At 36.3% G+C, this 25,563-nt stretch overlaps 1 protein-coding gene across 1 annotated transcript in view; it reads right to left on the bottom strand.

The window, feature by feature from the left end:
* The window catches only part of GLIS3 (GLIS family zinc finger 3), a 601,540-nt gene that overhangs the window by 124,164 nt on the left and 451,813 nt on the right, over nucleotides 1-25,563 (bottom strand). Inside the window, exon 7 of the mRNA XM_056805458.1 lies at nucleotides 1,907-2,048. Within this exon, the coding sequence (XP_056661436.1) occupies nucleotides 1,907-2,048 (142 nt within the window). The remainder of the gene's footprint in view (nucleotides 1-1,906; nucleotides 2,049-25,563) is intronic.

The raw sequence follows: 25,563 nt of genomic DNA, 5'->3' as shown, positions 1-25,563 counted from the left end.
TTTTTACATGGAAGTTAATTAGTTTATAGGCTTTTATTTTAGCTTTTTTTGTACTTGTATTACTTTTACTTTCTGACCTTTGAGGAGAAGGAAGATTATAATTCGATTCAAAGTTTTATATCCAAATTTTAGCTCTGTGACTCTGGGTAAATCATTCAATCTCTCTGGATCAGATTTTTCTTCTTTAAAATCAGAGGACTAGAATAAACCATCTTTGTATTCCTCCAGCTCTAAATTCATGATCATTTTCCTTTTCATTCCCTGGTATGTTCTCGATGGCTTAGTAAGTTTATATTACATGATGTATCCTGAAAATAGCTGGGGAATATCATCATGTAAATAGAGCCACAAAGATGAATAGATAAACACAGCAGCACTAAGCCTAGTCCATTACAGGGGACTTAATAAATATTTTTGAAAATGGATAAAAATGAATTTGTGCAAATCAAATACACATGAAATGAGGAAACCTGTCTATGAACCTAGAGAGAATTCAGCCCCATTCTTTTACTGTAGATGTTGTACATGAGATTGTGTGTGGGGCAGCTGGGTGGCTCAGTGTATTGAGAGCCAGACCTAGAGAGGGGAGGTCCTAGGTTCAAATCTAGTCTCAGATACTTCCAGGACATGTGACCCTGGGCAAGTCACTTAACCCCCATTGTCTACCCTTACCACTCTTCTGCCTTGGAACCAATATACAGTATTGATTCCAAGTCAGAAGGTAAGGGTTTTAAAAAAAATAAGATTGTGTGGCATATATATATACATATATATATATACACATATATATATATGTTTATGAATGGATATGTGTTGTTAGAGATTGGATGTATTTTTATGTAATATTTGGCCATTTTGGAATTTTTGGTCATCATGATACATGTTCACCACACAGGAATTAAATAATTTAAAAATTATAGCCATGGTAATGAACTAGACTCTTCAGTAATTTTTAGTTTGGAAATAAGATGGTCTCTGCCCTTAGGGTCTGATTCAATTTTCTTATCTGTAACATAGGGATAATAATACCCATAGTACCCACTTCATAAGAAAGTGAGGAAGCTTCAATGAAACGAAGTATGTGAAATCCTTTGCAAACATTAATGCATCATATAACTGACTCTTATTATTACTATACATTTCTTGAGGATGTGGCCTCACAGAACAACTTGCTTAATGTACTTTTTTGGCATTTGAATAAACAGATGGAGAACTGTCAAGTTTGAAAACACACCCACGCATGTCTTTCACCTAAGTGATGCCACCAAATCAGTGAGTCTTGAGAATGAAAATAATTTGCCTCCTATATGGGGGGTCCTTTCCCATTTCTCAATACATACATGAAATATTCAGACATGAAGTCAGCTATTTCTTAAACCGAGCCAGGGTAAAGACAACTTGGAAACCATGGCATTATGGATGGTGACAAACAGTAATGAAAAAGCATCCAGCCTAATTTGCTGATTTGTATTTTCCTAGAGAACATGACTTAATAGGACTTCCTTTTAAAATGCAAAGAAGACCATGCTTTATGTTGTTCTATTAGGAAATACACAAGCAGTCCGTGACCTGCTTCAAGAGGAACATTGCTTCTGAGTTCTAAATCAAGTTTAATGAATTTAAGGTGACTGAAAAGGGATGAGTGAACAAAACTGTTGGCAGCAGTCCAGTTCTAGTAGGACAAATGTTTTCCTTGATTTTGTTTCTTCATGAGAAAAAACAGTCTGCTGCCAAAATTATTTCAGGAATCATGAAAAACACATACATGCCAATCTGTAGCTACCTGTTAAGTACAATACAATAGATTTGAAGGAGGAGGTTTTTCTTGAGTAAACATTTTTTTTAACAACAAAAAATGAAGAAATAGAGGACTAATGTCATTTTGCTTCCATTCTCTAAGTTTTACCTGAATAGATGTCGTGGACAGATCCTGGAGATCTTCCCATGGTACCATCGGCAACATCCTGTGGGGAAGTAGTAGGTTGGAGAGGCTGAATGGTGAGGCAATTATTGAAGATATCTTGATCGAGCTCCATGCTTGACCGCAGCTAAGAAAATGGGGAAGGAAAAAAAAAAGAACCAAGATGGAAAAGGAGAACTTCTTGGGAATATTTTCCTGAGAAGGCAGAATGATATATAAGAACCAAGAAAGGTACAATTAGCTAAACCAGTGTATTGGCATTTGGTGAATGAGGGACAAATCCCAACGGTATGATGGGAAGTGAAAATTATCACATTTTTTTGGTATCTGTGCTTTCAAGAGCCTAGTTTCCTATATTTCTTTCTCTTGTTAAAATGTATATTCACAGTAGTACTAATAGCATCAGCAACATATTTAGTTGGACTATCAGTTGGTATCTAAGATGTTACAAAAATAATAGAGTCATGAAAAATTTACTTGTGAAAATTTTAATCCTAAGAAACATCAGGCTACCAGAGACAGAACATGGATTTTGGAGCCAGAGGACTTGGGTTCAGAATCTGTCTCTGATGTGGTGTGAACTTGGGAAATAGCCTTAATCTCCCTGGACCTTAGTTTCCCCATCTGTAAAATGACTAGATGGCCTCTCAGGTTTCTTCCAGCTCTGATCCTATATCTTTCCAGTATTTCAAGGATCATCAGAATAGACAGGCTCTTCTACCACTGGAGATATTGATCTCATTATACATTAGGGGACCGGAGCTCAAAACTAACAAACAAACCATTCCTCTCTCTATCACCACTTGAGTAATAGATTTTTCTCGACTTTACTAGGCTGGTCCTTTGCTACTGGCCTGATACTCAGAGCTATTCCAGCTTAGTTGGACCTCTAGGGCTTATATTCTGCTAGTATAGCTTTCAAGAATCCAGCACCTCCTGCAAGCCGAGGTGAGGCATCAAAGAAGTACCTTGGTGGTAGAGATCTCAGATTATATAAGCTTGAAGAAGGGGAGAGAAAAGAAAGCAGATGTTCAGTAAAAGTACGGTGGATTATTTTTGGCTAGTTTGTGTGTTTTTTAATCAGCAGTAAGTTACTGTTTAGAGAGAAGTATTTTTCCAACCTCATAAAGTCGAGTGATTTATAAACATATGTCCTGTGCTCAGTCCAGGAAAGCAGAAATGGTACAGTGACCCTGTCTGAGGGAGAAGACCATTTAGCATGTGCAAAATAGCTTTTGCAAAACCATTTGCTCAGCGTCAGCACACGCTAGTCTACATTTGCATTTCTGACCAAAAATCTCAGTGAATGCCTAATCCTCTTGAGGCCTTTGTAAGGTATGTTTGTTATTTGGGTGCTAACCTAAAAACACATGCTGCTTAAATAAAATTGGAAGAAGGAAAAAAAATCAAGGCTTAGCATGAATTCTGGTAATCACTTCTAATTTATCTTCTATACTTAAAATGTGTTCTGGGGCCCATATGTTTTACCCAGAGTAGTAGTCATCAGACCCCTATCTGCTTTCTATTACCTACCCATTCTCGAGGCTTTTACTGTTATCGGTAGTAATAAAGACTTTTCATGAAATTAAGGTCACGTGTATGCCTGCAAGTTTTCCTTAGCATTGGCATGGCTTTATAGTTATGTTTTTATAAAGTGGTTATTATGAGCTGCAAAGGGAGAGTTAGATTGCTTGTCTATAGGATTTAGGTTTTAAGCAGATTGCAGATGGGAACAATAATGAGGGAGGTCATGGGAGAATTCTCCCAAAGGGTCAGAGGGATGAAGGACAATAACATTTTGATACAACAGCCTTTCTAAAACCATGGCAACTCTACCACCAGTATTACTCTTCCTTCTTCCCCCTCACCACTTGATTCCTCATTTCTTATCCTTCACCCCACCATCACATAATAGACTGTCATGAATAAAATTATGATCTATTTAAAAATTTTAATTTAATTTTTTTGAATGAAAAAATATTTTCTTTTATTTCCACTGCCCCCAGACCACTGAGAACAAAGAAAAACCAAAACCATTATAATACATATATCAAACAAAACAAATTTCACACTGGCTATGTGTGCCCCATTTCTTTAAGAAGCATGGTGGACTAGTGTAAAGACAACTGGTTTCTAAGTAAGAGGATCATAGTTCTGCTACTTATTAGTTGAATGACCTTGAACAATGTCTTTCCCTTCTAAATTTCAGTTTACTTCAGTATAAAGTGAGAAGAATTGACTAGAACAGATAGAACTCTGAACTTGGAGTCACTGGACCTGAGAATGAATCTGAATTCTTTCATTTACTACATATGTAACTTCAGATAAATGACTGGTCCTCTCTATAAAATGAGGCAGTTGACTTCAAAGGCTCCTTCCAACTATAATCCTTCTTAATTCTAAAACCCAAGATCCAATAATCATTCTGTGATTTCAGACTTTGGGGCCTCAGTTTTCTATCAGCAAAATGAAAAGTTTGGGCTCACCTAGCTGTTCTCTTAAGGTCTCTTCAAGTTCTAATATTCTGTGTTCCTAAGTATGTAATGAAAAGTCATGCTAAAGAGTAGCACTGTATAGATAGAACCTTAAAATACAAGAAACATAGTAGAACAGTCAAGGTGAGATCATTTTAAATAGTCTTTCCTCTAAAGAGATTGAATAAATTAATGGGTGGGTGAAATCACAGACCGACTTCCATCTGATTCTGTTCTACTTTAAAGTAGGAATTTCTATGTTCTGGAAATGTAGATTATTAGAAACACATTCTACTAACATCTATTGTGAGGTGCAAATTCTTGAAAAATTTGGATTCCATGAGAAAGGAGGAGTTTTTTGCTTTTAGAAGAAAATGGAAATTTTCTCAGAGGGCAAGTCAAAAATACTAAATACTTATTTACCTAGTATTCCTTACAAATCTAGCCATTATGTCAGTTTAGAAACATTAAAATGCACTATTTTTCCTTCATTTGCACATTAAAGTACTGTGTTTAGCATATTTTAAAATGTGAATGTCTGGGAAAATAGAGAAAAAGAAGGTAGACAAATTTCTGTTTTCCATTTCCCAGAAAACTCTCTAAGAGATCAAGAAAAAAATGTTTTGTATTTTTTTCTAATATTCCCTATTCCCATTTTCATCTATCTCTTTCACATGTATGACTGAAAACTATAGTGTGAAAGCCTAAAGATGGAAAGGCAAAAAAGGATGCTCTAATTTTCTGGAAGTATAGCAATAATGTTATATAATTATATATTCAAATATAGATTATGACCACAATACTTTTGGAAGAAATAATTCAGTGTTGAGGAATGGAAAAGAACATCATTAGTAAAACAATCACTTTCTTTTTTTTTTTTAATAAATCTTTACCTTCTATCTGAGAATCAATGCTATGTAAAGGTTTCAAGGCAGAAGAGTGGAAAGGGCTAGGCAATAGGATTTAAAAGGCTTGCCCATGGTCACACAACTAGGAAGTATCTGAGGCCATATTTGTACCCAAGACCTCCCATCTCTAGGTCTGGCTCTCCATCCACTGAGCCACCAAATTGCCCCTCAAAACAGCTTATTTGTGAGTTAAATGATGACTTATTTGAATCTAGTTTCAGACATTACATGATTCAGAAATAGGATTTTCCAATGTGGAAATGGTGGTTCTGAACATAAATAATGGCAGCTAGAAAAAAATAAAGTTTCAGACCTGGCATCTTCTGAAATTTGTATACCTACAGGATATGTTTACAATACTTATGTGACTTTGACATCCACATTTCAATCTCCTGATTGCTAATGCATTTGGCATTAAGATGGTAAAAAATTATTACTCATCCCTGTCTTGAAATGAAATGATACAATCAAGTCATTAATGATCCCTCTCAGGGCTGTTCCTCATGACATACTAACAGACATATGGCCATGTATTAAAAAGTAGTATATGATTATTATCCCCTATCATGGTCATTAGGATTAGCACGGTTATTATCTTGACAGAGTTGTCCGTTCTGATAGAGATGAGAAATGGGGGAGTTATTTGCCAGTACTACCACCACCACACCACACCTACACACACACACACACATCATCATTATCATCATCATCATGATCATCATGATCATCATCTTGTTTTCCATTTTTTAAAGGGAAAGCCTCTAGAAAATTCCATTTTTCTCTAATTTTTTAAAAATCCAAGTGTGTTGCACTCATAGGGAGTCCCTGAATTATTGGTGAAAAGGGTGAAGGAAGACCAAAGTTCTTCATTTATCCAGTTATTTCTTCCTTTGTGAGCTAGGTGGAACACTGGCTAGAGCACTGGACCTGGAGACCAGAAGATGTGTGTTCAAATTTGACCTGAGACATTTACTAACTTTGTGACTCTGTGTATGCTATTTAACCTCTAGCTCAGTTTCCTCCACTGTGTAATGGAGATAATAATAGAACCTACCTCCCAGGGTTATTGTGAGAATCAAATGAGTTATTATTTTTAAAGCACTTAGCATAGTGCCTGGCATATGGTAGGTGAAATACTAGCTATCATTATCATTATATCACCAACATCATCATTTCAAGTCATGGACTAAAGCTTTTACCTTCTCTTTGTTAACCAACTTGTTAAAAGAGTAGTCTACATCTACTGTGTCCATTCTTCATCATTCAACTTGTAACTTCCTGAAGACCCTTAAACCTCTTGAATTCTTATTTCTTTAATCACTCTTGCTAAAATGATTATCTCAAAGTTCTTTAATTATTTTCATTTTTTGTAAATCCAGTGGCTTTGTGTACCAAAGTTGAAAAGATAGGAATGATGGACTCTTAGCAAGGGATGAATGGAGTGAACTTAACATGGGCCAATAAAAACATCATCTTCTGGAGACTTGCAAATTGATTCAAGGGGACCATAAACTGAAACTGGAGAAAAACTGCTCACATAATTCTTATATCTGGTACTTCAGATAGTAATAGGTATTAAACAGAAGGAAGAATAACTGAATAGAGAAGTGTTCTTCAAACTTTTTTGAAAAATCTCCATAAAAAACAACTTAAGTATACAACCCCCACATATGTATATTTAATTATTTATAAATTAAATACCTAGAGTACTGTACTAATAACTATGTATCATATAAAACTTTTACAAAATACAAGGTTGACCAGGAATGAAATAATGATGAAATGACTGAATTCTAGAGTCAATAGGGAAATACTGGAATTTATTGCCTAAGCAAGTGACATGATCATATGTCTGCTTTAAGAAAATCACTTTGGTGGATGTGTGCAAGATGGAATGGAAAGGGGAGAGAGAGACTTGAGGCAGGGAGACCAATTAAATGGCTGCTGCACAATTCTGATTAAGAGTTGAAAAAAGACTAGGAGGTGGGGGGTCTCAAGTAGAGAAAAGGGAGAATGTGAGAGATGGGGAGATAGGAGCTTTTAAAATCTAAGTGCCATGATATTCCTTTCCATCCACATAGGTCTTTTTAGGCATCTCTTCTCTTTTCTGCCCATCAATTTATTTTCTTTCTTTTTTAAAAATTTATTTTCTTTCTTGTATGTTCAGAATTTCATTTTTAAGAACTTCTCATACTTCTTGGGCTAACTTCCCCTTAGAAAGTGTTAGGTTCTTATAATCCTATTTGTTGTTTGTTTGAACATTTAAAAATCTGTTTTCCTAAGTTTATCTTTCACAGCAATCTGTCTAGTATTCCACTCCTTTATCATGAACTCAGTGATGGAATATCTACTTCCCCTTAAGGTTCTTGTTCTTTCTATTTTAGCAATCAATGTTTACTTTTTACTTTAGCAACCTATTTACTTTAAAAATCAACTCTTGCCCCTTTAGTCAGATACAAGTCCAGGATCAGGTACCATCATTATTTTCCCTACCCTTTAAAGGATGAGATCATGATTTGGTAGTCACAGAGCACAAATTTATTGGTTGCTCTTCTTAAAAAAAAAAAAAGAGTACTAGCAAATTACACATAGTAGAAGTCCCCTAGAACTCCAAAATTATACGTCCACAATCGGTTTTTGATCTGTTCCCCAAATGTCTAACTCCTCCCTTGTTACAATGTGTATGAAGCAATATCATTTCTGTTTCAGACTTCATTGATTCTCACCTAGATATGCTCTATCATGCCTACTCAGATTCCTACATTTTCTCAAATAAGTTTATACAGTATTACTAAGACATATACCAACTCACCCCTTTCTTAGTCTTTTCTTCCTTTTGAATGGGGCATAATGGGGACTTCCATTTGAATGGGGAATGGGGACTTCCAGAGTCCCATTCCATTGTAAATCCCATCACTTAAAACTTAACTAAAACCTAAGAGGGCAGGTTGGCTACTTTGTTCTAGAATCTCAAATTTGATCTTTTTAATAATCCATAGATAGCCAATGCAATAGACTTTATTCCTGGCCTTCTTCTTTATTATCTTCCAGGAATATAGTCCTTTTTTCTAACAATTTCCAAAGGAAGGGCCATGCCCTGACCCAAAGGGATAAGTGATCAAACAATTGGAGGATGGGAAAACTAATTCAATACTTCCCTCCCTACAAGAGCTGATCAGAGAGCTTGTTTCAAGTACAACTACTCTCACCCTTATCTTTCCAAATTCCCAATTCCATATCCTCCTTTGGTTATGCAGGCTTCTAGCCTCCTCGGTTCTTAGCTATGTGTTGGTGCTTAAGGGTCATAAGTAATCTTACTACTTCCCCAGGCACCTATAGAAGCAGTTATGCAAGTGCCATTATGGGAAAATTCTACCACCCTCCCACCTCCACTAGTTTGTCATGTAATAATAACTAATTTTTGCATAGCATGTTCAGGTTGGCAAAATACATACATTAACTTTTTTGAGCCTCATGACAATCCTCTGAGAGTTATAACAGATCCCCATTTTATAGATGAGGAAACAGGTTCTGAGAGATTAAGTAACTTGCTCCTGTTTAAAGAGTTAATGTCAGGAGCAGAGTCCAGATGCAGGTCCTTGGGATTTCAAGCCCAGCATTCTAAAACTATGCCACACTTGATTCTAAAAAATCATTTGACAAAGTCTCTCATGCTATTCTTGTGGAAAGTACCCAAAGAAATGCATGAGTACATTTTGGAGATTAGGAACTAACTGAATGACCATACTTGAACAGTTAACAGGAGGATGTAAATTCCAGGAGAGTTCTCTTGTAGACTGCCCCAGGGATCTAGGCTTGGCCCTGTGTGCTTAACATTTTTATCAGTCACTTGGAAGGTGTACTAACAAATTTAACAAAATTTTCAGATTTCATGAAGCTTGAAGGCATCATTAGCAGATTTGATGACAGAATTGGGATCCAGATATATCTGAACCAGCTAGAATGACTCATCAAATGAAAATAAATGGTACTTAATAGGGACAAATGTGATTGGGTTACAAAAAATATGGGAAGAATGAGGCAGTGTCAACTCAAATTCTTTGTAAGTAAGATTTGGAAGTCTTAGTGGAATCAAAGCTCAATAATTTTTAATCTGGTGACATAGTAGCCAAAAGACTAAGGCTAGTCTAGGTGATATCCAAAGAAACATTGTGACAAGAACAAGAGATAGATAATATCATAATATTTATCATGATTGCATCACAACCAAAGTACTATGTTTAGTTTTGGTGACCCTGTTATAGGAAAGAGAACCAAACATTTCCAAAAGAAAATGGCCAGAATATTTAAAACCTAGAGAAAATATAATATAAAGAATAGTTAAAGGAACTAGAGAGGTTTATCATGGAGAAGAGAAGATTTAACAGAGGAGATGTAGCTGACTTTAAATGACTGGAGGGGCTGCCATTTGAAAAAAAAATAAAAGTAGTTAAGAGTTTTCTCCTTGACCCTAGGGAACAAAGCCAGGAATCATGGGAGGGAGAGTAATAGATTTCAGCTTGATGAAACTAATAACTTCTTAATAGTAGTGATTACAAAATGGAATGAGCTGTCTTAATTGGTAATGGATTCAGAATCATTGAAGGTCTTCAGGAAGAGCCTTGATGTAAAGAATTTGTTGAAAATTTTGGAGAAAGAATGTTTGGTCATGTCTGTTGGTTAAATAAGATAAACTCTAAGATTCCTTTCAGCACTTATAGGCTATAATTATATTAATGAGAATGTTCCCACTGAATTAACATCTCTACCCCTGGTCTTTCTATTGTACTTTTTATACTGAATTGTCTAAAGCAGAGATGTCAAATTTGCAGCCCTTTGGGAAAAATGTCCCCCACCCCAATTAAACTTAATTGAGAAATGTTTAAAAACTTTGGTTATTAAGAATTGTTTAGCAAAATAAATGAAAATATAACAGAATATGTAATAGAATACAATATAAAATACAATATAAATAACATGTGATAAATAATGTGAAGACTGGATTTGGCTCTCTCCTGGTTGTTACAATGAAGGTACTTAACTCTTCCTTGATTATGAAGATTAAATTGTTATCCCCGTCTATTTTTAGATTTTAATATCCAAAGTGTAAAGCACAGTACTTAAAGTTGAGTATGGAGATCTCTCCATTTTGGATTTTAACCACACCCATTTCATACATTGAGTGGGAGCTCTGTGAAAGAGTGGACAGTCCTGGAGTGGAGCATCAGCTGTGATTGGTAGACATAAAAATTTAGGGGAAGACAAGAGAAAAAGGTCTTTAAAAGTAGAAACAGAGACACACAGAGGACAGACACTCGGACTTGGAGTGAAGGGACACTTGAAGGGAGTCACTTGGAGTGAAGAAAGACACTTGGAGTGAAGAGTCACACTTGGAGTTTGAGGCTGATAAAAGAATCTGCTGATTGAACTGACAATGTGGTGAGTGTAAAGGCTGACTTCCTTCCTTGCCCTTTCTGGTGGCATGAGCCCATTGTTTGGATTCTCCTTTCCCCTGGCTGGGGCCTTTGAATTCCTATCTGGCTCAGAGGAAGCCAGAGCTTGCTCTCGCTCGCGCTCTCTCTCTCTCTCTCTCTCTCTCTCTCTCTCTCTCTCTCTCTCTCTCTCTCTCTCTCTCTCTCTCTCTCTCTCTCGCTCGCTCTCTCCCTTAGTATGTTTCCCTCTATTGTAAATAAACTACCATAGATTCCATTTTACTTTAGTAATCATTTTTGGGGTTTAGATATCAAATCCCTGGCAATATTCAGTCCAACCATAAATTTAACAATAAGTTGTGGTTTTCTGAATCATTATGTGGATGGAAAGGTGTTTCTATTTCAGTTGGACATTACTGGTCTAGAAAACATCTCCAGTGGTTTGTCTCACAATTACTTCAAGGTCAATATACCCAAACTAAGAAAATCACATCCCTGGTAACCATTTCTCAGAATACCTGGCTTCCTTTAAGATTCAGTTCAACCTCTACTTTCTACAAGAAGATTTTCTGGATCCTCTCAAGTTTCCAGTGCCCTCTCCTCACCCCAAATTATATATAGTATCTTATATTATTTTAATTAATCAAACGGATTATTTTTTCATTTTTGTTGTCATAACACTGTTGCTTAGCACAATGTCCAACATATAAAGCAGGTGCTTAATAAATGCTTTAAGGCATCTAGGTGGTCAATGGATAGATTGTCTAGACTAGAGCCAGGAAGATTCCTCTTCAGGTTGAATCTGTTTTCAAACACTAAACTAGCTGTGTGACTCTGGGCAAGTAACTTGATCCCATTTGCCTCAATTTCCTCATCTAAAAAATGAACTAGAGAAAGAAATGGAAAATTAATATCTTTGCTAAGAAAAGCCCAAGTAGGGTCATGAAGAGTCAGACATAATGGATAAATGACTGAATACCACCAACAATAAGTGCTTATTGAGAATTCATTACTTCTGGATATCTCATCTACAAGGTATGGAAATGGCTAGTTGGAAGACCTGGATTTGAATCCTGGCTCTGTCGCTTGCTACCTATAGAACCTTGGACAAGTCACTCCATGGTCCTAGGATTTAGTCTATTCATTTGTAAAATGGGGGTATCCAATTGTATGACTTATAGGTTCAAAATATATGTCTTAAAATCTCAACCCCTCTCAGATCTCAACCATCTCAGAAGATAGTTTAATTTGTAGCGGTGGCACGGACCTTGAGACCCTTGGACCCCACCCCTTCCATGCTACTATGAGGCATGAGTAGATGACGGTAGTCCAGGATCCTTTGGTTATGGATGCTGTCTTCCATGGTAGAAACTTTGGGGTCATCTTTGGCCCATTCTTTCACATGCCCTTTATATTTCTTGTGAACAAATTATTTCCTTGTGTCATCAACCAAGACAAGGCAGCAGTAGATTGAAATAAGGTCTCCTTGTATGTTACATGGCAGTCAAAAAGAAGAATTGACTAAGACAGGTAGAAGGTGAAGGGAACTACTGGAAAGGGTTTCAGCTCTTTAGGAATGACAGAAGAGGCAGGAAATCCTCTCTTTGCTGAGGTCTGATTCTTGGTTGTTCTCCCTTCTCTTTAGCTCCTCTGATTCTCATACCATTCCCCTCTACCCAAACTTCATGCCTATATCCTCCTTCCTAGAATTCAACAAACATTTATTAGGCACCTAGTAGCTATAAGGAATTGTGTTAAGCTTTAGAGATATAGAGATAAAAAAGGACATAGTCCTTGCACTCAAAGAGCTTATACTCCTCTTCTAGGGATATGATACATACACAAGTAAATGCCATAAAAGGTGGGTTATGATATGGGTGAAGAAGAGATCCAGATTAAGTTGTCCTAAGAATATTTGAGTAAGGAGAGAGATTTCATCAGAGAGACTTTGGAGAGAGGGTATCATCTGTGCCAAGCTTTGAACAAAGAAGACAATGTACTGAAAGGATGAGAATATAGTCTCTTCTGAGAAGCTTTCAGGTAAAGGCGATGGCTTGCATGAAAGCAAGGCAGTGGACGATAGGGTCTTGAGGTAGGGAATCTTGTCACAAATTTAGAGCTATAAGCACCTCTCAAAGGTCATTTAGTTCAATCCCTGTAATTTACAGATGAGGCAACTGGGGCTCAGTCATGTTAAGTGATTTATCTAACACACAAAATAGTATGTGACAGGTTCTGAACCCTGATCTTATGACTCCAGAGCCAGGGATCTCTACCTTACTATAAGGAATAAATCTCAGTCCAGTTTTAGATACAGAGCCCTTCTTTCTCTCATTTACCCCTTGTGATCCTTTCCCTAATTCAAAGCCCACCTTAAATGCAATATTCTTCCTGATATTACCCAACCAAATTGGGTCATACTGATTTCTCCTTTTTTGGAAGATCTGTTTCACTCCTATTCAAAACCATCAAGTTCATCACAAACTCTTTAGTATTTCATTCACTAAGATTGTAAGCTTCCTAAGGGTAGGAGTCATGTATAAATGTTTGGAGACGTCCCACAGGAGGTGGCCTAAATCAAGAAGCACATTGTAGGGGCTTGATATATACTTGCCAATGGATTAGAAATATTTAAGTATAGGTCACCGTTCTAGGTCTCAAGATGCTCGTAATTGAATTATGTGTGAGGACAAATGTGTTTAAAAACATCCAATGTCACCATTGCTCAATGATCTTTGCTAATGGTGGAGAAAAAACTAAGCCTTCTAAATAACAGATTAACCAGTATCATTTCTGTTGGGTTTGGAATGCAGCCTGAGCCGCATGCTCAATGCACAAGGGAGAAATATGTTCAGATACGTGTATCTGACCCTGTCCATGTCCCTGCTCTGCCTCATTCTTGGTGGCCTGGGACCCAGCTGTGCAGTGAAAGGCTGGTGACCGGGGGTCACTGCTGAGATGCCTCAGTATGGATCATGAAGCACAGGCACATAATTGGAAGCTGGCTTCATGTTTCTAGCTAAGACTAAATATGCAATATGCCATAGCAGGAAAAAGTGCTACAGTACTGGGTGGAATGCTATGATAATAGTACAGCAAAGAGTGGGAACCTGTCATTCACCAATCTATGTGCTAAAGACCTGGGTCTTTGGTGGACTACTTTCATGCTTAATCTCTCTTTCTGTCCAGGTGCAAGTAAACAAGCAGGCTGCTTAGCTCCTATATAACCTTCCATTATGAAATATTTGTTCCAAATCATCATTATTCCACCTCCATAATGAAATCGCCCATCAGGCTTGACCAGGTTTCTGCATTCAGAAACTTGAGCTGTTTCCCTAACAATGTAGGGATTTTTCTTCCTATATAAAAACAAGGCAGTGTCAATTGTGATTTGTATTTGTTTTTGTTCACAGCTATTCTGTTAATGTTTATAAGCTCTCAGAAGAAGAGATGGAAATTCTACTCCTGTCATTTTCTCATTTCAGATATGATTGAATAATCACCCAAGATTAAGTGAGTCAAGTGGAAGTAATTGTGGGGGGAGGCTCGTACTCTTCCATGTTTGGTTTCATTAAATTTTCTTCCAAGAGCAAAGGCTTTCTGCTTGCCTGAAGCATGACATGCTTCCAAAGAAAATTTGGAGCAATCAAAGGCCCTTTTGTTTTGCATTTCTCCAATGAGGGGATTCTATCTGGGCTGTGCATGTTTATGCATCACCTTGCAGGGCCTTCTTTTGTTCTTCAGCAATCAAATGCCACAAAAATATGTTTCTGAAGAAACTTGGCCAGAAGGAAAGATGGGGAGGATTTTTCCAAGGGGGTTAAGGTTAATTACCAGAACATTCTTCTGTCTTCCACAACACCTAGAGCAGTGTTGACGCTCAGTGAATTAACTTATTGCCAAAAGGATTATTCATAATTACAATGAATTGACCTATTTTAGTTATTACAAATAACTTCCAATTGAGTTTAAGAATTCCCACTCTAGGGTATTTTTCCGCATTGAAATTTATTAAATGGCTTTGGCATATCATAGATAATTAATCTCCAAGTGATTTCCATTAAACCAATTTCCTTTGGGAATCTCTAATTTACAGAAAGAGAGGTTCAGGAGAATAGCAGGCAATCCAGAAAATAAGGCTGGAAATGATCTCTGGGTGAAGGATTTTTCACATGGAATTTGGAAATGAAATGAAATTAGGTAACATCTCATTCAATCCCTCCTTTTTCATGAGGAAATGGAAGTTCTGGATAGGTTGCAAAGTTGGGAAATTCAGAATCAACACTTGAATGCTGGAGTTCTGAAACGTTTTCCCACCTATATTCTATTTCCTCTATTTCTGAATGTAGGACTCTATCCATTATGCTAGATTTCCTACTTGGAACACCGAACTTATTTCTCCATATTATTTTCATAATATTATGTTCCTTTTGTTTTTACTTAAGATTTGTTTAAGAAATAATGCTATAATGGAGAATAGTACTATAGTAAAAGATCCTAAGTGCCATATATCACAATATTTTTCTAAGAAATATTCTGAGTTCCAAATTGGGATGACACGAGTACCCCTTGTTCCCCCTCACCAAAGTAGGAGAGCAAGGATTTCTTCATCTCTAAGAGATTAATAATGAACTCTTCTTCGAAGAGCTTTTAAGAATGAAGACTGAGGTAAGATAGGGCAAGGGAAGAGGAATGGCTTTAAGAGTAGGAATGAAAGCTGAAGGATCTCTGGGGTACTTTAGCTTCCTACCAGTATAAGCTTGTGAAGATACATGTTGGACTCAGGCCAGCTCCTTCTTTCTTCCCCTTTCTTCCTTCTCTTCTCCTATTCCATTCATTGGCCATCTGCCTCCCTTTCTACTGAAGTCACCTCTGGCTTTTGACTAGTGTCTCTTCCCTTCTCTAGCCTATGGTAGAACAAAGCAACCTTGCAGTTTCTCCCTCACTCTCCAGTCCAGAAGTTTTCCAAGGGTTTCATGCAAATTAAACACATGTACATACATACATATCAAAGAAACAAAAAAAAAGTTCATGAAGAATGCATATTGCTCAGATTATAACATGTAGCTAGTGAGTTAGTACATTAGTACATCAATTTCCTAGGAGCAACTAAGTGCATAATGGATAGAGTAATGGTCCAAAGTCTTGAGTTTTAAAGAGTCTTGACTCATCTTCCTGGGTTCAAATCAGACCTCAGATACTTACTAGCTGTGTGACCCTGGGCAAATCACTTAATTCTGTTTGCCTCAGTTTCCTCATCTGTAAAAAATGATCTGGAGAAGGAAATGGCAAAATGCTCCAGTGTCTTTGCCTAGAATGGGGTCATGAAGAGTCAGTTGTGACTGATACGACTGAACAGCAACAACACCGGTGTCTTAGACAGGTGCTACATAGGAATCATGAACTGGTCCAGGTATTAAACAGAAGGAATGAAGCCAAGATGTATCTGAACAATTATGTCAGATTTTAATTGATCTATTGTTGCTTGTTAGAGAAAAAGCCTGTATTTTAAGCACTAATATTCTTCTTTAATACTACTTGACTATGAATCACAGAACTCTATGATCTCAGCAGAATCATAATTCCAGGTAACATTCTGGATAGTGAGAGTGGGTAAAGAATAATGGCAGCAAATTTTTAATGATTACTGTTGCAAAAATGGACAAAAAGATACCACTGAGGATTTGTAGGAAAAGGGAATTAGTGAGTCATATAAGATTGTATATTTAGAGCTAAAAGAGAGTTTTAGAACCAAACTTGTCCAATGCCCTAAATTTTATGGAAGAGAAAACTGAGGCAAACTGTGGAGGTAAAACTTGACTATAGATACACAAAAAATAAATGGAAGGGGCAGAATTTGAACTCAAGCACTCTTTCTCTGCCTCCCAAAGTAGAAAGAGGATTAGAGATTATAGATGGATAGTCTAAATGTTTCATTGACTTAAAAAAATGTATTATAAAAAACTAGAGGAATTATCTAGTGTGCTGGTCATCTAGATCCCATAGGGCAATGGTGTTAAACTCAAATAGAAGTGGGGACTACTTAATCATACCTAAAGAAACCTTCAGGCTACAGATTGACTTGGTTTTAAATGTACTATTATCTGTTTTATTGAATTTTTATTTATGTTATTAACTATTTCACCATGGTTTGGGTTATTCTCAGGAGTGTTGTTGGCCCTTTACTGCTTGCTGGCTATGTATTTTGGTACCTCTCTTCTAGAAAGCATTTATGGTTCTTAACCCAAGACACTAGATTTCCTATATCTGTGCCTTTGCTGTCCCCAATGCCTGGAATGCATTCCTCCATCATCTCTTAGAACCCATGATTTCCTTCACAACACAGCCAAGTGCTATCTAGTCTATGAGGTACAATCATGTACCTGTAACTACTAGTGCCTCTCTTGATATCCAAGTTACCTTGCACATGGATATTTGGTATGCCTGGTGCACGTGCTTAATAAATCCTTTCTTGACTCGTTATAAGGTCAAGTATACTGATTTTGTTATTCAGAAAATCTGCTCACCATTCATAGAGCTAATAAAACTGAGTATTTGGTTATACAATGGAAAATAAAACTTATTCATGTACCATTGTAGGGGGAGAAATGACTTTTAGTGTCAGGGGATAGAACAGGAGTTCTGGGTATAGAAAAAAGGAAGAAAAAGAGGAATGAAGAGATACTATCAGGGCAGTGAAGTGGTTCAGTGGCTATAATGCCAGGCTTAGAGATGGGAGGTCATGGGTTCAAATCTAGCCATAGACATTGCTTTCTTGTGTGACCCTTGGCAAGTCATTTAATCCCAATTGTCTAGTCATTATTGCTATTCTGTCTTGAAACTGATACTTAGTATTGATACTAAGACAGAAGGTAAGTCTTGTTTTTTTTTTTTTTTAAGAGTGATAATAGGGAGACCAAGGGCCATTCTATTTATTTATTTATTTATTTTCGGCCTTAAAAATATTTTATTTAATTAATTGATTTAGAATATTTTTCCATGGTTACATGATTCATGTTCTTTCTCCACCCCCCCCCATAGCCAACATGCAATTCCACTGGGTTTACATGTGTCATTGATCAAGACCTATTTCCATATTATTAATATTTGCATTAGGGTGCTCATTTAGAGTCTATATCCCAAGGATCATTTTATCCACCAAATAGCACTAGGAAAGAACTCCTTACCTCTTGTAAGTTCCACTAAAGACTATCCAAGATCAGTGTCGGGGCAGGTGGTAATTCAGGTATTCAGGGAGCAGTGGGTAGTACAGCACTGACAGGGAAGGAATCACATGCTGTGCTTATTGACAGGGAAGGGGAACCTCTATAGGCCACTTGGTTGAGGTCACCATTTGTATAGTAGGTGTCTAGTTAAGAAAGGAAGTCCATAAACTGGAGATGGACTATATTCAAAAATTAATTATGTATCTAAAGTTTAAGCCATAGTTAAGCAATACTGGAATTCCAAAATCCAGGACAGCAACAAAAAATGTTAAAGTAGGGATTGTTTCTTCCTTGTACCGGAATACCGAACTCTTAACCCAGGGCATGGCCCACAGCAGGTACTTAACAAATACTTGCTGATTGATATATAGTATAAAATGCGTTTGCCACAAACTCCTTAACACTCCTCTGTCCAAGTATTTCATCTTAATATCCCATTTAAGATAACAAAAGCAGTGCTGCTATCCAACTAGCTAAGGCATCCTCTCCCCCTTCCCCCCTTTTTGGTTAAGATTCTAAAGAATGTTGGCAGCTGAAAAGCATGTGGAATGGAATTTGTCTATTGCTACATTTGTAAAAACATCACTTTTTCATAAGTCAATATTATTCTAATACTGACATCAAGGACTTTACATTCTTTCTGACTGGAAAATGATATACAAACCCAGACAATCAGAGGGGGAAATCAGGCTTTATCCAAAGAAAGCCAAACATTCAACTGTTGGACAGATTGCTTTTTTTTTTTAAGAAGAGATAGGAAAACCAAAGTGGAATTTCTCATTGTTATTAAAAACATCCTCCTTTGCCCTTCATAGCCTGGTTATGGGTCTGTGAACACACAAAGCAAAACTGAATAGTTTGCCCCTATGATAGCTACCTAAATTCCTTTAGACAAAAGCTGACATGAAATAATATGACCACACACATTCACTCCATCCATTCAAGCATATCATTTTTCTTTCTATTCAAATATTCTTGAGGTTTAATTAAGTTGGCCTGCTATCTAGTAATTACTTTTTTCCTCACATAACCACCTTCCTATTGTCTTTCATTGAATTGTTTTGTGACTATAGATACTGACTATACTATACTTGTGCAAGTGTAGGGATAGATGTTGAATTTAAGGCATGGGATGTATTTTTCCTCTTTATGTTAATTAAAAAGTTTGACTGGAAGAGATTTAAGACTGCATAGGTACATAATTTATTCATAGAATCAGGGGCTTCTTAGGTCATCTAGTCTAACACTTTCACTTTGCAGATGAGGAAACTGAGTCCCAACGAGTGACTTGATCAACATTCCAGAAGTGGTAAGCAACAGAACTAGGATTTGAACCCACATCTTCTGTCTCTAAATTCAGGACTCCAATCAACAAAATATGTCATCTCTCTGGGTTATATAGAAAAAGTCTACCTCCACAAACAACTCTTTTAATTATATTTCTCTTGAAAATCATAATTGCAATTGCCTCTTGAGTCATTCCCAAAAGGCAGGTGGAAAAAAAAATCCCTAAGCAATATATTGAGAAAAAATGGTTAGAGCCATTTTCAAGAAGCCTTTCCATGTCTATACAGTTAATTATAAAAAAGAGAGAAATAACCAATTGAATTCAGAAGCAGTTAAAAGCAGAACACACAAAGATTTTTTTCTCATATATTACTGGGTCTACATTAGTGTCATGTTTTCTATATAACAACATTTCTTTCCAATTGTGTTCCATATTTTGGATGTGATAACTAGAAATTCTTATATCTGAATATCTTAGTATTTGGCAAATTCATAGTTTCATCAGTGAAGCATCCTTTCCCCATGGAGAAGATTATAGCCATAATAATGCCTTTTTATCTTGTGTGATTCTTCACCACAACTTTGCATAAATTGTCCTTAGAGATCTATCCAATATCCTGGAGGATTTATTTTGTAGTTTAAAAAAACATTTCACACAGACTTCTTTATTTCTCACTCTTTTTACAAGATCAATCCACCTGATTTTCTGATTTATTTTTTTTAGTGTTCTTAAAAATGTCTTTTACATCCTTATGTAGGTGTCATTGTTGATAAGATGCTAATCTCTATTTCTACCTAATACATGATTTCTTTGTCTTTTGAGCTACCTGCAAGTTTGATTCTTCAGACATTATGGTGTTCAAGATGAATATAATGACTAAAAGAATTAATTCTTGCACCAGGGATAATTTCCTGAATGAATTTGATATAGCCTAGTCTCCTCATTGTCTTCAATTCTAGGTCCATAGTTTGTTGTTCTTTTTCAGTTCTTTTGAAGATATTCATAGTGCTGGACTAATTCAGTGGTCTTCCTATTCAATGAGTTGTCATATTTTGGATGATGTTCATTTTTTAATCCACTTTGTTTTTCTAGTATAAGTGGTTAGACCAATCTCTTTCTATTGGTGATGAAAAAAATTTTTTTGTAGTGTTTTGGAACTGGATGTGATTAGTATATGAATAGGAAATTTGGAAAACCTTGCCACAAAAATTCTAGCATTAAAAATATTTCAATAAATTTCCATATTATAATTCTGATTACACATGAGAATGCAGATAAAATTCTCCTAAATGCTTTAAAGATTCAAAGTCTGGCATGTGTTTGATGCCTAGAAGAAAGAATATTGAAAATGAAGGTTAGGGGGATGGTTGCCATTTTCTTCATCAGAGATGTGTTTTCTCTGAGATCTCATGACTTCTAAACTATATATGTATGTTACATATGCATGTTATATATGCAATATAATGCACATTATATCTATATTTACACATATCCATTTCACTTTATTCTCATTTCATTCATCTGGTAATGCAACCAAACCAAAAATATTAATATTAAAGTGACTATTATATGGAAGAAGAATTAGTTCTGCTTGTCACTAAGACCATTATGAGAAACATCAGGAAGACAAATGTAGATTCAATCTAAGGAAAAACTTCTAAACGATCAAAGTTATACTAAAATAGAATGGATTGTCTTAGTACATAATGGCTTTTCTATCTTTAGAGATCTTTAAGAAGTTGGAGGTCTACATAGTAGCCATATGGCTATGTTGTGGAAGGGGTTTCTGCTCACATAAGAACTCAATAATCTCTATAATTTTTTTTCAACTTGGAGATACAATGATTCTTTGAAACTTTCCCAGTTGTCTTCTCACTGCTTATAAGATGTGGTGCATTTCTTTTATTTATCAGGTCTTAAAGATCCCATAAAGTCAATTTTCTTTTATGTTTCAATTCACTCACATATATTTTATGTTCCACATAGCTTGTCTGTCATACCAATTAGTATATCCCTCCTTCATGTTTAGTTGTCATTATTGGAAATCATTTCATGAGTCCCTGGGAATCAGGAATATTATTTTTGAAATGATTCTTTGAATGTGGACAGTTTTGCTCCTACAAATATAAATTGATAAAATGAATGCTTTCATCTATTTTCTGAGAAGGGAATGAATGAACTATTCCCTGAGAAGGGAATATGAATAAGAACATTTCTCCCCAAATTCTACTGATTGAATGAATAAATCTAAAGGAGGGTTAACTCAATGAAAGGATGGAAAGTTGTCTCAAAGAAGAGTGAGAAAAGACCAAATTGCTATAACCTAATATGACCAACACTTCATTCAAGAAAAGACATGGCCTTTTAGTGTGTCTTTGGGGAAAATAAAGGCAATTCAAGACAGTCAAAATAAACAGAGAATATGATGTAGTGGAAAGATTGCTGGATTTGGAACCTGAGTTAAAATCCCTACTCTGCTCTTTTCTGCCCTTGCAACTTTGGGCCACTGGCAACCCTTCTGGCCCTCAGTTGTGAAACAAAAGGATTGGACTAGATGATTCCTAAGGTTCTTTCCAGTTCCAAATCAATAAGCCAAGGAAAGTAGAACTTCGAGAATAATTAAGGAATTAATTCAAACCAACCAACACTTTTGGTAGAGTAAAATCTGAGAAACAAATATGAGAACCACTAGAGTGTTCAGGAAATAACAGGCCTCTCTTCTCCCCAGGTGCCCATCCCATTGTCACAGTCCAAAGCAGCTGGGCATCCTTCCTCTAAATTTAAATGCCAGAGTAGCCTGACCAGAGAAGACATATTCTTTTAATACTCACCACAGGAACAAAGCATCACTGAAAAGTGAGATGAAAAATACAGCTAGCTTTATTATTTCCAACCCCCTCTCTTGAAGATCAAAAGCGTGACTCTAGGCCGCCATTGAAACACCCCCAACCTCTTGCCTCCCCCATTGGGGAGCACCAAACCAATTCCCTGATTTCTCATGTCCTTACAACAGGCGGCAATGATGTAACAACTCCAATAAACAGGGGTGTCTGCCTGCGCCAGCTCTCTAATCACTTTCAAAGTGCGTTTTGTTGTTTCTCATTGACCACACTCAAAGGAACTGGTCACTCGTAGTCTCAAAAGTTTTACAACAAATTGTGTGATTAAATTCCTTAAACACTTCTGTCCATTACTAATCCTCTTTTGCCAACATCCCTTTCAGGAAAAATTGCTGCGCTGCACGGTGCCTGATTTATATTTCATTTTGAGAACAGGAAGTAAAGGGATTAAAGTTAAGGATTAAAACACTTACTCTTTACTGCATTTTTTCTGCAGAATGGTTTCCTGGTTGTCATGGCTACTGCTCACTGACCCTTAGCCTTTGAAGGCATTTCTCTTTGCATTAATAAAATATTTTAAATGAGACTCCAATGGAAAACAATGGGGGAAATAGCCTTAAGTTCAATTGCTCTCAAAAGAAGAAATCAGATTTTTTTTATCTTTTTTTTTTGCATCCTCAAGAGCAAAACTTAAACTAAAAGATTGTACAGAGACAGTCTAAGACTGGAAGCTGCAGGACAGGAATTATTCAATCGTGACACAATAGGCTTGTGGAATGGTTACTTCATCTCCATTGTATAAAACTGATGCTTGGAGAAAATTGCCTGGCTGGCAGGGGATTTCTCAAATGTTGCAACACAGCAGAATGTACTCAATGCAAAAAATGCACATAAACTGGGTGTTGCAATTCTAAATTAAAAAATTCCATCTGCAAAGTGGAAAACAGAGTTTTCCACAATAATTCTAAGTTCCATGAAGATCAAGTTATAGTTTAAAACAACAAAACCAAACAACACACTGGATTTAGAAACAGAGAACTTGGGTTTAAATTTACGTTCTTCTACTTATGTGTGCCCTTGGAGTCTGGTTAAATTCTACTTAAAATAGTTATTAGTCATTCTCATTCATCTCTAGTTGAACCCTAGGTCTAGAATGTGCTCCCTCTTTATTTCTGTCTCAAAGAAACTCTTTCCTCTTTTGAGATGAAATTTAGGCACCATCTTCTACTTTTGAAATGAAATGAAAATGAAAAAAATGTAACTTTTATTAAACTATCCAACTGCTACTCCCTTATATTCAGTTATTTTTACAGATTATATTTATGCCACATATATTTTATATGTCCTTATTTTCCTAATTCGAATATAAACTGCTTATGAGTAGGAATTGTGTCTTTCTTTTTACGTCCACCCCTCAGCTTAGATCACTTTTTAGTACAAAGGTAATCAGTGCTTAATCAATATTTTTGGATTGATTGATAAGCACCTATCATGTGCCAGAAGCTCGTATTCTACTTAGATGATCACCAAGGCCCCTTCCAGCTTCAAAATCTAGGATCCTTCAATTCCTGTGAAGGTCAATGTCATCCCTTTTTTAGTGTTTATGGGAAAACTATTTATGTGGAAGAGTATTGCTTGTGACTAGAGAACAGTCGATATTAACACCCTAAGATTATGCCCCACTGAATGTACTAATAAAGACTAATTAGGGAGGCAGCTACGTGGCTCAGTGAAGATGGATGGTTCCTGGTTCAAATCTGCCCTCAGACATTTCCTAGTTGTGTGACAGTGGGTAGATCACTTTACCCCATTGCCTGACCCTTACCATTCTCCTGCCTTGGAATCAATATTGAAATTAAGGGCTATTTTTTTTTTAAAGAACCAATTAAGGCCTTTTACTATCCATGCATGACCGTCCAAAAGTACTGTCCTTTAGAACTGTTTTTATTTGACTCATCTTGGTGATATTTTTGTTCAGTCACATCCAACTCTTTGTAATTCCATCTGGGAATTTCTTGGCAAAGATCCTGGAGCAGCTTGCCATTTCCTTCTCTAGCTCATTTTTCAGGTGAGGAAACTGAGGCAAACAGGGTAAATAAACTTACCCAGAGTCACAAAGCTAGTGTCTGAGGCCAGATTTGAATTTAGGAAGATGAGGTTTTCTAACCCCAGGCTCAGTACTCTATCGACTGTGTCACTTAGCTTCCCTAGTGATATTTACTTTGGAATTATTTCCTGGAAGCCTTTAGAAACCCAGAGAAAACTATAGGATGTGTCATTATTGTTGTCCAAATTCCAAAGTATCTTGAGGCTAAAAAAAAAAAATTGCTTTTTAGCCACAGCCACTTTGTGAAGTAGCTAGCAAATATATTATTATCCCAGTTTTAAAGGTGCCAAAACTGAGCTCAGTAAAATAAAGTGATTTATCCACACTCACACAGATAGCAAGGGTTGACTGATAGTTTCAACTAAGGTCTCCTCTCTTAAGACCAGTACTCAAACCACTGTTAATGTTTCCCTTTTCAAAATTATGTAATATTTTTGTTTTCAACTGAATTCATCACATGCAAATCACAATCTAGCATATTAGAGCCTTAAAATTATTAAAAATATTAAGTCATTTAAATCATCTAGTGAATAGGTTCTGGTAGAATCCCCTCATTTTATAAAGAAGGAAACTGAGTTCCAGAGAGGTTAAATGATTTGCACAAAGTCATAGATAATTGACATCTAGGAATACTAATGGTTTTGTTCTAGAGAACTGGAAATAATAATGATATTAGTTAAAGTGAGATCCTACCTGTTTATACTGTGTTGCCAACCAAAAGGAGGATACCAAGCAATTAACTAAGTCATGCAGGCAGAAGAATTGATAATTAATATTGAGCACTTTCAAAGATGGAAGTTGACAGTCATTTTTAAGTGGTTTCAAGTGTTTACCTAACTTTTCTCTTTTCTTGATTTTCCCTGTTTTTGTTAAAAAGCCACCATCCTGTTAGAATTGTCCTCAATTCTTCAGCCTCCCTACCCATCATATCCATTCAGCTTCTATATCTTTACTTTGCTATATCTTGTTTATCTTGTTGATTCTTCAACATTTTTTGCCTCTGGCCCAATCTCACAGCTAGGGTGGACCCTCATCACTTCTCACCTCAATTATTGAAACACCATTTGGTCTTCCTTGCCATGAATCTCTTCCCTCTCCCATTTATTATTCACACAGTTGATGATGTGATATCTTAAATCAGAATTTTCGCTGTGTCAGTTTTTGGTTTAATAAACTCCCATGACTCCCTATCATCTCTAGAATCAAATACAAATTTCTCTATTTGGCATTTAAAGTCCATATATAAAATTATTTTATTTTATTGATTGTCAATTAGTTGGGCCTGACTCTTTGTAACCCCATTTGGGGGTTTCTTGGCAAAGATACTAGATTGGTTTGTCATTTCCTTCTCTACTCCAGGATACTGA

The sequence above is a fragment of the Monodelphis domestica genome, chromosome 7 (assembly GCF_027887165.1).
Source record: "Monodelphis domestica isolate mMonDom1 chromosome 7, mMonDom1.pri, whole genome shotgun sequence".
Lineage (NCBI taxonomy): Eukaryota > Metazoa > Chordata > Mammalia > Didelphimorphia > Didelphidae > Monodelphis > Monodelphis domestica.
Note: the sequence above shows the minus strand (reverse complement) of the source record. Positions and strands in the feature narration are given on the sequence as shown.